General features: G+C 32.4%; 1 protein-coding gene across 5 annotated transcripts in view; it reads right to left on the reverse strand.

Annotated features, from left to right (window-relative positions):
- The window catches only part of LOC142331392 (erlin-1-like), a 58289-nt gene that overhangs the window by 27216 nt on the left and 17522 nt on the right, over positions 1-13551 (reverse strand). For all 5 annotated transcript variants that reach the window (XM_075377291.1, XM_075377284.1, XM_075377300.1 and 2 more), the window contains exons 3-4: positions 12504-12584; positions 6204-6312 (exon numbers count right to left, since the gene is read on the reverse strand). In XM_075377291.1, coding sequence (XP_075233406.1) covers positions 6204-6312; positions 12504-12584 — 190 coding nt within the window. The remainder of the gene's footprint in view (positions 1-6203; positions 6313-12503; positions 12585-13551) is intronic.

Below are 13551 nucleotides of genomic sequence, written 5' to 3' on the forward strand. Positions count from 1 at the left end.
AACCTGAGTACATTTCTCTTTTTCAGCCACTAGCAATTAGCAAATTATTTCTTATTAACTAAAATCACAAACAATTTACTAAAATGCATGTGGCAAATCTTCTTTGTCCATATTTTTTAAAAGAAGTTTTACTGTCTTTACTTTTTAAAAACTATTTATAATTACAATTCAATGTACAACACATAAATAACTGGATTAAGATATTTTTGGGATTCACAAGATCATTAAAAACAAAAATCATTTTGCTTCATTAACTTGCATACATTGAACAAATTAACACAAAATGTTAATAGCAAAGAAATATTACAAGTATATCATAAATGTGGTTTTTTAATTTGTTTTTATAACAGTTATTTTGTATACCTTTTCTTGTTATAAGGTATTGCATATTACTCTTTGTAATAGTTGTTTTTCATCGCCTCTTTTGAACACATCAAAATACAACTAATACTTAAAAATATGACTTAATTTTTAATTTTCATCACTGTCATTGCCAGTACACATATAATTAAATATATATATACAGAAAGTAAAAAATGTAGCAACAGTATGTTATAAAAATTTACTAGCTATGAAGAAGACTATATACAGTCTGTAAAAATCACTATATTATTTTTACATAAAACTTTCAATTTCATGACAGGTGACAGTAATCACCTTCACGGAAAAATCAGTTTTATAACATCAGCAATTTTCAACTATAAGAATTCTAATTATTTTGCTGTTGCCTTCAATTATTTTTCTTTATCAAATTTTTAATGAGATAGGACTACTAAATTCAATTACAATATTTCTTTTTTTTTATTAAATTTACTTACAATATAATTTTATTGAATACAGTGAGAATTATTTCTGTTGTTTATTGTTACTCCAAGTAGAAAGAAGATTTTTAATAAAGCAGCCTGTATATATTTTACATTTCTTAATTATCAAAATATTTACTACTTCAAGGCCTGTGTAAATTGTAACTGTGACAAATTCTTAATTTGTATCAGTAAACAAGCATATGTTACATAAATTACTTTTTGTGTGCATTACATTAGTCAAGGAAAAAAAATATATCCCATCACAATTAATCAGCCTACCCCAATATTAGGTAGTATAAATCCTAGCCTTGTACTGTAAAAGCTCTACCATGATACAGTCACCGTTTCATAGAAGCACATTACAAATCCACCATCACTAATCTTGATATTTTATACATACACAAAAAAGGAACATATTTACCATATTCAAATATTCTGGAATACAAACACAAAAAACAGTATACTAAATTAACAGATACCACTTCAAATCCAACACGCTCTTAAAATCATATTATACAAACATCTGCCAGACTAAAGACAAAACACACAGAGCAACATCATCTTATGAAAAAAGAGTGAACAGTACCAAAAATCATTGAAATAATAATAACGTCATGAAGTGAGATTTAAAACATCTGTATTTATTTAATCTGCTCAGTATTTAAGTTAAAAAATTTACAAATTTAATTAATTTTCTACCTTTCCAATCTAATTTACAATTTCTGAATATTTTTATAAGCTTATTTATACCTACAAAATTTAATATTGTATAAAATATAAACCACCAAAACAGTAATTAGATAAATTAAACGTATCATATTAATTTCTAATAATCGATTTTCACAGGATCCCACTTCTTTAGTTGGTAATGAATTCTATAACTATATCAAAACATAATTCATTTTACAATTTGTCGAAATCATTTTCTATTTTAAAAATTTTGAAATTTATTATGAACACATATGTAAAAAGTGTTCCTTTTTACATAAAAGTAAAAAGGAACACATTTTGGTAAAACTGATTACCAAAATAATTCAGAGATTTTGGAAGTTTGTAATAATGATAAAAGAATGAATATACTCTAGAAATATTACATTTATAAACAAAAATATAAAATGATGAACCATCAAATCACATTCGAAGATGATGACTTAATTAAAATCATTATAAAATACAATCTAACAGTTGGAAATGACAATAGAACAAAGGAAAACACAACGTTTTAAATATCATATAATATTCCAATATTTGTTATAGGCGTATTTTCCTATAACAAATGTCAAAATTTTCAAAAAACGATTTTAACAAATTAACAAATCATAGATAAATATGTTTTAATATAACTATAGAATTTAATAAACAACTGAAAATGTGGGATCCCGCCAAAATCAATATGGAATTAATATGGTAACTTATCTATTTATTTACTGTGTTTTGGTGGTTTATATTTCATTTACTATTATATATATAATAGTAAATAGATTTTTAATAATAAAGTCTTTAATAATAATAGTAAATTTCTTTAATGAACGAACATAAATATAATAATAACACATGATTTACATAATGATTTAAAACAATTGAAAAATGTAAAAAATAACAAATACAATTTCCTATTTATTTACTCTTACCGGTAGCTAAATACTTATGTCTAAATGCAGCTTCATTATTCATAATTTTTTTTTAATAATATGAAGTGAACTTTTTAGTGGGTGAAAAATGCTTAGCCAAACTGGAATTCAAACATGGAACAAATATTCCAGATAAAAGCAGACATGCTACTACTCCACCACAGAGGTAGGTGGAAATTGTATTATTATAATGTAATAATATTGAAAGAATTGAAATACTGAAATCTCTAAAATTCCCAATCTTCAATGTAACTGAACATCAATGATGCATTAAATTATTTATTTTATAAATGAAATATAAAACGTTAATTTAAAAAAGAAATGAACTTGTAAAGATAATGAAAAAAACACTGGTAAAAAAAAGTGAGAAAGAAAATTACTAAATTTAAATGACGTCCACATAAATTAAACTTTTTAGAATTCTGTTAGTAATTTATAAAACTCAAGTTTTTCATTTGATGCACATCTATGATAAGGATCAAATAATGAGAAAGTAAGAAAAAAGAAGTAATTGATAGGATAGTTAACATAAATTTTAAATAAACAAAATTAACATTAACAACTCAAAATTCTCTGTATAATTAAACACTGCTGTTGACATAAAATAGTTTTATCAAACCCAAAAAACAAATGCATTGTAACAAGATATTCTAATAATATAAATTACTAAGAAGTAATGAAAACCGAAACAGATAATAAATAGAACAGCAAATTTTTATGGTAGGAGAGACTGAAATATTTAAAAAAGAATATTACAGTATTATTTCCAACAACTTTTGATGATAAGTTAATAAAGTATGTTAAAAGTAAACTTACAAAAATTAGAAAAATAAACTGCACTTATTTTAATTTTGGATTTCAGTAGGAGATATCAAATAAAAAGCAGTCATCAACAACTTACTAACCCTTAATTTTGCACCAAATTCAGAAAATATTCACAAAAGAATTATTTTCTAATTTTAATGCACTTTTTCAAAGTCAGTTTTTACTTTTATTCTTATTTAACATAGACAGACCAACAGAACATACTGCCCTTATGAAAAAGCCATTTGAAAAAACACAATAAGCAAAAGGAAAATGAATATAGAGAAATAACATAAAGAGGCTACTTCTTAGTGTGGGCTACAGTTCACTGGAATACGTATGATTTTTTTAACAAAAGTTTATGAGCATACTTGGATTTTTATTTAAAATTACTTTTAATTATCCCGTTACTAAAATTAATTTTTAATAATGTTAATTACTTCATTTTTTCATCATCAATAACAGAAAAATTGTATCTTTTTTAATAAATTTTTGAACTAACCGATTGAATAGCAGCAATTTTGATTACATCTATAACAAAAAAATGCCAGCACTAAAGCTAATATCACAAAATCAATTCCAAAGAAGTTTTGAAGGATAAACAAGGCATCAGAGCATAACCGGGACATATATTCTAGGAAAGAGAAGACTTAGAAGAGGACCAAAATAATATAGAGTACTAAGGTACATAAAGATTAATCATAGTAACTTTACCAATTTTATTATCAGACCTCATACATTATGTATGATACATAGATACTAAGCTAGGCTTAGTATCTATTTTTCATCAAAAAGGAGATTCTCTACATATGGTTAAGGGTGTAAATTCTCATAACAGTAGTAAAATATTTTCTATTAACACAGAGAAAAACTAAGATAAGAGAAAAATATTACAATACTTTAACTATCTTACTTCAAACAAGTCCTACTTTACAGGACAAAAAAAAGGTGAATGACAAAAAAATTGGTCTCTAATCTACTTGTAAGGATGAATATCACATGAATTTTGTGGGGAAAAACATAGACATGTTGGGATGCCATTCTGGGATGCATCGATATATTTGACTCAATGAAGAAGGCAACTGGAAATCAATTTACTCCTAGTAAACTTTCCCTAGTAAGCAGAACATGGGAAACTTACTCTATAAAAAAGGCTGTATTATTTTCAGGAATGACTTGTGATATATGTCACATCACCTACAATCACTGCAGTTATGAAACTTTACATACATACAAGGTATGATGAAAAAATATGTAAATAGCCATCAAAACCACCCAGCAATAAGATAAGAAACTTCAATAGAGTAAGCAACACGTCAAATCTTAGTAACAGTGTCTGACAAGTCTCAATTTGTTTGCGGTTTATAGTTGTTTGTTGCAGTTATTCAGTTTTGAGTTATGGATAACAGAAGGTGTGTTTTAAAGTGTTTTGTTAATCATAAATTTTGAACAACACATTAACAAGAAATGTTGTGTCAAAGAGCAAAAAACAGTAATTACATGAAATGCAAAAATTACTATACGGACGCTGCAGTAACAATGAGGATAGTTTATAAATGATTTAAACAACTTTTTAATAGTTGTGAATTGATTGATAACAACGAAATGTTCTTCAACATAAAAAGCTCAAGAGAATGTGAAAATAAGCAAAATGATTCGTTCAAACAAGGCACCTAACTATCAAGGAAATTTCTGAGGCTTTGAATATCTCTTATGGTTCCATTCAAAACATTTTAACAACATATTAGAACATGAAGTGAGTGAATGTTCATGTTATGATTTGCACATTATACATTTGCATGTTTATATTACATTCGCACGTGTTCATATTATATTTGCAGCAGTATCGTTTAATTTCACTGGACTTGTGCAATCATGCCACTTCAAATTCCATCTTTTTAAGAAATATTATCAAAGATAAAATTTGGATCTATGGTTGTGATCCTGGATTTCACCTCAATTTTCAATGAATATCACCCAGTGAAAAAATACATCAATCAAGATCCATGTTCAAGGTTATGCTGAATGTGTTTTTGACCTTGTTGGATTTGTATGGGCTGAGTTTATACCCAGGAATACCTCGAAAACTAAAAAAAGATATTTCAGCAATTAAAGAAACGATCTGAGCAATGTAAATATTTCATCTTCCTAGTGATTATACTGTCATACATTTGTACAATTTCTCCATCCATCTTTTTCAGTGGATCTGGCACCATGGAATTTCTGGTTCGTCCCCAAAGCCAAATTGATTATGGAAGGTAAATATTTTGAATCAGTCCTCAGAATCAAGACAACCACAGCAACACAACTAAAGACAATTATGAAAGAGGATTTCCAGAACTTCGGAAAGTGGCAAGAACAACGAGACAAGTGTATTTGAACTAGCGGAGAGTATTTTGAGGGCAAATGCTGTTAATGTGTCTTTTACTGTAACGTTTTTTTATTTATTTAAACATTAATCATATTTATTTGCCATATTTATCATTGTACATAAAGTACTTTTTTGCAATCTTAAATAATGCTATATAATATACATCTCCCCCCCCCCCCAAAGGAACACTTTTTTGTCATTTAATTGCTCTGGATGCATTCTAGCACAAATTTCAAGAAAATGAATTAAAGGGCACAAAACCTTTTTTAAATTCTGTAGTAAACAATATATTACATTATTTTAACTGAAGATTTCTCTCCTTTGCACAATGTTACTCAAATTAAATGATACTGAGTAAATTTTTTCTTATAAATTTTTTTTTTCAAATGATACTGCTTTTACAAGTAGGATCTAATGGCACAGTATCAATCACCTGAATCTGGAAAGATGGAAAACAAGTATAGCAGCAGTACCTGTTGTATAGCTACTATCAGAGATAAAACTTCAAAATTTTCATGATATTAATCCTTATTTTTATTTTAATTATAAAACAAATATAAAATTGAATCATAAAAATAAAAACTTACATACCACTATCAGGACGGAGGATATTCACAACTTCAATTCTGTCAAAATAAATCATAACACCACCACTTGTTCCACAAGGCACATTTTTAACTTCATCTGTTTGCAATGTAACCTAAAGAGAAATTGAAAATAGATACAAAATCTACTTATCAACAACAAATATGCACTTAACATTCCGATTTAAACCCAAACCTTGTCATATGAGGTCTGTTCACAAAATAACCAAACTTTATTTTTATTATTAATTTTACAGATTATTGGTCCTTGTCCCCCTCCCTAAAGTAAAGTACTCCCCTCCCTATTCGCACACTTTTCTCAGTGGTGTTTCCACTTCACGAAGCAGTCCTGGATAGCTTCATTTGAAATGGCCTTTAAGGACTTTCACGAATTTGCTTTAATGTCATCAATAGCACCAAAACAGAGTTTTTTCATCACTGAAATCCACCCATCGGCACATTAGTTTCCAACTTGGGTACGGTTGCATTTCGTAAGATGTTGCAACACCATCGAGTGTAAATGTAAGAAGAAACAGTGTAGGATGTTGTTGTGTAGTTTTGTAAGGGTATATGTTGTAATTTCTATAGTGTTCTTGGTGTAGTGTTTGTGTATTGTATAAAATGTTCTGCAGCTCTGGGTGTAGTGGGAAGAAAGGCTGCAGAGGCTAGGGCAGTGAGGATGCCAAACCCCAGTCTTAAAGAGTAAGACTACCCATTGGGGGTTGCAACCTATTGCTATAATCAATACAAGAGCATTATAAGAAAAAAATAAGTATTAAAATAAATTTTAACACGACTCCCAACAAGACATACAATCATTTTTAAATAAACCTACTCCTTTACTAACTGAACTCTTTCTTATCTTTACATTTTATAACTTCAAAAAATTTAATTCAACTTTCAGGAAAGTTTAGGTAATTCGTTTCCAGACAGATTGTCATCAGTTGCTTGGGGAATATGAGGAACTTCTCATAATCCTTCAAGTTCACATTGAAGGTTGTAAACATTTGCATGCAAAAATTACCTCACTAAAATAATGTTATTATTAAAAAAGCTTCTTCCAAGATTAATACAGTTTCTGTAATTTATATTTATTTTCAGATACAGTCTAACTTTTACCACAAGCCCTGAAAACAGCATGATATTCTCAATACATACTTTGAAATGCACATTATTATAACATCTATATATAAGCCTTAAAATATTGCTACTAATTAAGTTTTATATAATTTACATAAATGAACTAATTATTAATTAGTATTATAAATACTAATTAATTATTAATACAACAATCTAATTGATTCCTGGAACGCAATTGATAATAAGGCTGTTGTGAATCAAGTCCTTACAGCCACATTGTTGGAGAATTGACTATACCAAAATTTCCTACAGTAGATGCTTTTTACATGAAATTAATTTCATGTACAGAATTAATTTCCATCTACAGTAGCCATCATTCCTATTTTGAAATTTTTTAGTACAACCAATCCCAGTTATTTAACACATGCATGTGCAGGCACACATACAACAGAACTTATACATATATAACAGAACTTCCTTTTTTAAATCTCTAAATATTTAATGAGCCATCCAAGTCAAACAGTTAAAAAAAACTCCTGCCCAGTTCTGCAAAAATGGAAAGACATTTCAGTTCTGGCACTCTCATTATTTTGCAGTCAGAAACACACTGGTTTTCAGAGTACAACGTACTACATATGTTCAATTAATGAGACCCTACACACAAGTATTAAGTTTAAGTACACTCACTAGTTGTCTCACTGCATAAGTGTGAATGAAAAATACACTAATATATAACCTCAATTTGAAGTTATGTTATTTGTTGTTGACCTTAAATTGAGTGAACTGAAGAATGATTCGACCAATCTTCATCAAATTTTCACATGCACAACTTCACAAGACTACTACAGCGTATCTAAATTTGAAATTTCAGTGAAATTGATCAAGTAGTTTTGGAGATTTTCAAACCACAAATTTTATACACAGGCCTATATATACACACACATAAATAAATACCTCACAGGCAATTGGACACTACAGCATACTTACCTCATGAGCCACCATCGGATGTGTGAGCGAATTGCCCATGGCCTCATTGAACCTAGGCGACCCCCACATGTACAGGGAACCCCCTAGGCTCTCAGCCACACACCTGTCCACTTCCACATCCTCCAACGACCCCTTCTTGGCCTACGATTTTCCTTGATAATGTGTAATTTCATCATTACCACTCTTGCAAATCCGGAAACGGCAGACCAATACTTTTCACCATACAGCATAATCCCCATTAGTTTCTTTGATTCAAACATTACATTTCTTCCAATGGCATCCATTATCTCCTATCTTTCTGTGTTACAACAAGAACAAAAGAACACATGGAATGTTGACTCCATAACCTCACAGTGGGGGCATCCATCCAAGTAACCCAACCAAAAATGGAATAGAAATTCTCTAAATACCCCATGGCCTGTCAGCAACTGTGTTAAATTAAAATCCAATGAGCCATGGGTCCTTCTGGATCATCTTGCAACATTCTTTATTAGTCTATAGGTCCACCTGCCCTTCTCACATCCATCCCATCTTTCTTGTCATACCCTCATCAACTCCTCCGTGATCGCCTCTCTCACCTCTCATGGTACTAAGTTCTTATAGCCTTCTCCTGTGTGCAATCACTAAGTCTATAGAAAGCATTCCCACCATCACCTCTGCAGCCTCTAAAGAAACAATTCTGTAGGCTGTTGCAATCCAGAGGCAACACCTACTATGTAAAGCCTCAATCCTCCCTCTGTACTTTCTGTACCACACCATATCTGCTCAGATTTCTGCACCATATAGCAGCATGCTATATGCAACTCCTGTGACTCCTCCGCAGTTGCCCCAGACAGGTAGAATTTCTGATATATGGCACATGACTCTCTCCACCTTTTCAGCAGCCTCAATGGCGTGCTTGCCAAATCTCAGCCAAGTCAATCCATACGCCTAGATATTTTATTGAATTCTTTGACTCTATTCTTCTGCCATCCACCTTGACCGACAAGGTAGGTACATGCTTGGCAGAGGAAATAACCACAAACTTGGATTTTCTGGCACCAAGCTCCAACTGCAGTGTAGAGGTCTCTGATTTTGCTGGCAGCCTACCTCCTGTTATCGTCTTAAATGACAAGTGCTATGTCATCTGCAAATCGAATTATCATTACTTCAGGGGGCAGTGGGATGCTAAAAATCCCATCATAAATAATATTCCAGAGGGTTGGTTTGAGGACCGACCCCTGAGGAACAACCCTGTCGGCCACCTGCTCAATCACACCTCAATCCACCTCACATATGAATCTTCTATCTGCCAGACATGAACAAATTTGCACTAAATATTTCAGCACACAAAATCCCTGCAACGCACGCCTAATTGCAAAATGGGTTACACTATTAAATGTATCACGCATATCACATGTGACCAGAACACACATCCTCCCTTTGCAATATTGGCGACTCGCAATGTTGCTCTCAGCTAAACTCCGTACTTTCGCCACAGTGTCTGAAGCAGATCTGCCAGTTCTGAAGCCGCATTGATTGCCATAGAGTTCCCCATCCTCTTCTACGGCGCAGGTGAGCCACTGTTGTATTATTCTCTTGAATATCTTCGCCAACATATCAATCATTAATAACGGACGGTAGAATGACGGGAGTGCCAAATCCCTCCCCGGCTTCAGTATCAAGACAAGGCGCTGCTGCCTCCACTTCGCAGGAAAAACACCCTCAGTCAAACAAGCATTATATACCCCTAAAAGTACCTCAGGCTCAGCTACAATCACCGCTTTGACAACTGCATTTGGTAGGCGGGACCAGATGTCTTCTCTAAGGAAACTCACTGCACAGCTGCCTTAAGTTCCTCTATTGCAAACATCAGTATTGTCCCCACATCCATCTCCTCACACTCCAGGGCAATGCCCCCAACTGGAAAAAGCACCTCGATTATCCTTGCAACCTTTAAGACATCGCAGGTAACTAGGGACCTAGCTTTCAGCAGCTTCTTGACTAACAAACTGTATGGTTTCCCCCAGGGGTCTACCTCTATCTTTTGAAGTAAGCACTTCCAACATTCTCTCTTCCTAGCTTTAATCATCCTGAACAGTTCTTTCTTCTTTGCCTTGTATACAGCCATGTATATTAACCTAGCTGAGCTGTAGTGCATTCTCATAGACACCCGCCTAGCCAATATGCACTGCCTATGTTAGGGAGTCAGCTAAATAATCAGCTTCGTTCTCAGCATTACGTTCCTCGTGTACCATCTAAAAATTCAGGCTCTTGACAAAGGCAGTCAAGTCCCTCCAGCCTAACAAAGCAGAAGTATCACCTTCACCATATCCCACTTTGGCTATTGTCATGATTACCACAGAGTGTATTCTAGCCACCAATGATGAAGTTGCAAAGGTCACATCAATAACCGAGCCAGATGCTCGCCTTCTGTAAGTGAATCACATCTAACGTTCAAGCACACCATATTAAGTTGAGTACTGACTTCCATCAGGAGTCTGCCTCTATTGTCTATCCTGGCAGACCCCCAGGACATTGACTAGGTGTTAAAATCACCTGCCAACAACACCGACCGATGAGTAACAACCCTTGAAAGAGTGGTCAGGAATACATGAAATGATAGAGCAACTAAAACAGTTTATCCTATCAGTGTTCAATGTAAGCACCATTCATCACATAGCACATATCCAGCCAGCAGGAGAGTTCATCCTATACGCTAATCAGAACGTCTGGAGTAACTGATGTGACAACTTGTTTCAATCCTGTGCCGCAAGTTAGGTAGGTCATCTGGTAATAGTGGCATATACACTTGTTTCTTTACAAACCCTCAAAAAAAAAATTGCACAGGTTCAGATCTGGTGAATGTGGAGGCCATGACAAACAAGCCCTGTCATCTGGTCCCCAACCACCAATCCAGTGGTAAAGGAGAATTTTATTCAGCCAATCACATACAGTGTTAAACCAGCAAGGAGGGGTATATCATCTTGCTACCGAATAAAGTTCTTTGGTTCATATTGCAGTTGAGGAAACAGCCATAGTTGCCGCATATCAAGGTAATTCATTGCAGACACACTTGCTTCCACCAAAAAGAACGACCTGTACACTTGCTGTCAGGATACGGCACAAAAACCATTCAGTTTTGGGGAGTCTCGTTCACACTGCAATATTTCATGAGGATATTCCGATCTCCAGATACACACATTATGAGTGTTTACTTACGAATGAGGTAATTACAGATTCAAACTTTTCAAACTGCAAAACAAAGAACACTTTCTGTTGAGGGGATCACCATCTTTGCTACAAGCGCTTTCAAGCAGAAGGTACAGGAAACAGTTTATGAGGGTATACACAGCTAAAATTGAGTATATATATATATATATATAAACTAAAAGAAAAACTATTCCAACACAGGTTTGGTTATTAGTGAGAAATAATTACAATGTAAATAATATGTAATAATAATAATAGTAAAACAAAATAACAATATATATGTAAGATAACAATAACATGTTTTGTTCATTTCTTTTAGGCCTGGACCTATAATAATAATGTTTATTTTCCTCTTATCTAATTAAAAAGGGCTGAGGTTGCAAATTATAATCGTATAAAACCATAACTTCAACAAAAATACACACACTATAACCGTTTGACAATACAAGCAGTGAGCCAATCTTCACCTGGCAACGAGTTGTCAGGGAATGACGTCAAGTGGGGGAGTGAGATAGAGTTACACATGCACAAGAGACATCTGTAGTCATAGTGTCATGTGTTGAATCAATGCCAAATCATGTTCATGAACTGATTAAGAATAAAAGAAAACACATTAATTACTAGATATTTACAAATTGTACAAGTATGAATATTTATTTAAATAGTTACTTTTTATTAAACATCTGTGATCAGATTAATTTGTGCGCTACTGTACGTGTATATAAATTTAATTTAATGTGTGTATATATATATATATATATATATATATATATATATATATATATATATATATATATATACAAGGAAATTAAATTTTAAATGAATGGTATTTTTGTACTCCTCATACTTCAACATATAAAAAAAATCTATTTTGACCTCAATCTCATCATGCAACCAAAAGTAATATTGTACTTATCTTTGAAAAGTCACAAAAAAAAGTGGAAAAATGATTTTTGCTATGATCACCCCATTTCCCACTGTCATGGGGCAAATTAGACTGTAACTGACAGGAAATTAAAAATTAAAGAATAATCAGGTTGGTACTTACTTGTACTGCTCTATAAGTTGTAATGAAAGGAATCATCATATGGAAACCTGGTGGACTAGTTTGTGTCAAAAGTGCTCCACCCTAGGAATAATTTTTATGTTTTCATTATATGTTTATAATAGTAAATTTATTATATATTTATAATAATCTAAATGTTTTCACATAAACAGAAAAAAAGTTTTATTCTACACTTTAAATATATAAAATTTCAAAATGAGAAAAAAACTATCCCTAATAAGCTTAACTTGCTTGTAAATCAACTTCTAATAATAAGTGCAGTCATGTGCACTATACACAGACATTCATAAAAATAAAATTAATACTGTCAGTGGAACAGATTTACTCATGACAACTGTTGGACACTGACTTCCTGGCTGCACAGAAAGCCTGTCGGCCAGCTAAAAGGCAGCTTTTAACAGCAGCAATGTGTAAAAAAATACTGTTACGGGCCAAAGTACATGCTACCTGGACCAAAGAAGACTGGAAAAATATGTTTTCGATCAATCGCATTTTTAAGTTCAGGGACAAAGGGTTCCATACGTTTCAAAAGCATCAGACGAAAATAAATCACCAGCTCATAAACCACAATCAGTTGTTAAAAAACAAACCTTATGAAACCTTATTTTCTACTTGAAGATTTACTGCTTGTCTTAACGCACTTTCTCCAGTCACCTATTGTTATACAGTTTATGGCATCTTCCATTAACATTTTTACAACATTTATTTGAAATTTACTGTTTTTGGCTGCCACCACACTTTTTATCTATGCCCAAATTAGCTTGACTGGGTTATACTGACAAAGATACGGTGGTAGTCCAACGGCTTCATGCCCCATTTCTATTGCAATATCATCACGCTCATATCGTCTGTATTTTTCTCTCTATTCATTAACAGTAATTCAGGAACTGTGTACAGAGGATTGTGTGGTACTTTCTTCTCTACTAAACATTTATAACCATTTTGTGTAGGTTACTGGCACTTTCTCTTTATGCGCAGAATGATAGCTGGCGTTATCCATCACAATGGCGTTATCCAACACAGCCTTCTT

The sequence above is a fragment of the Lycorma delicatula genome, chromosome 1, assembly GCF_047948215.1.
Source record: "Lycorma delicatula isolate Av1 chromosome 1, ASM4794821v1, whole genome shotgun sequence".
Lineage (NCBI taxonomy): Eukaryota > Metazoa > Arthropoda > Insecta > Hemiptera > Fulgoridae > Lycorma > Lycorma delicatula.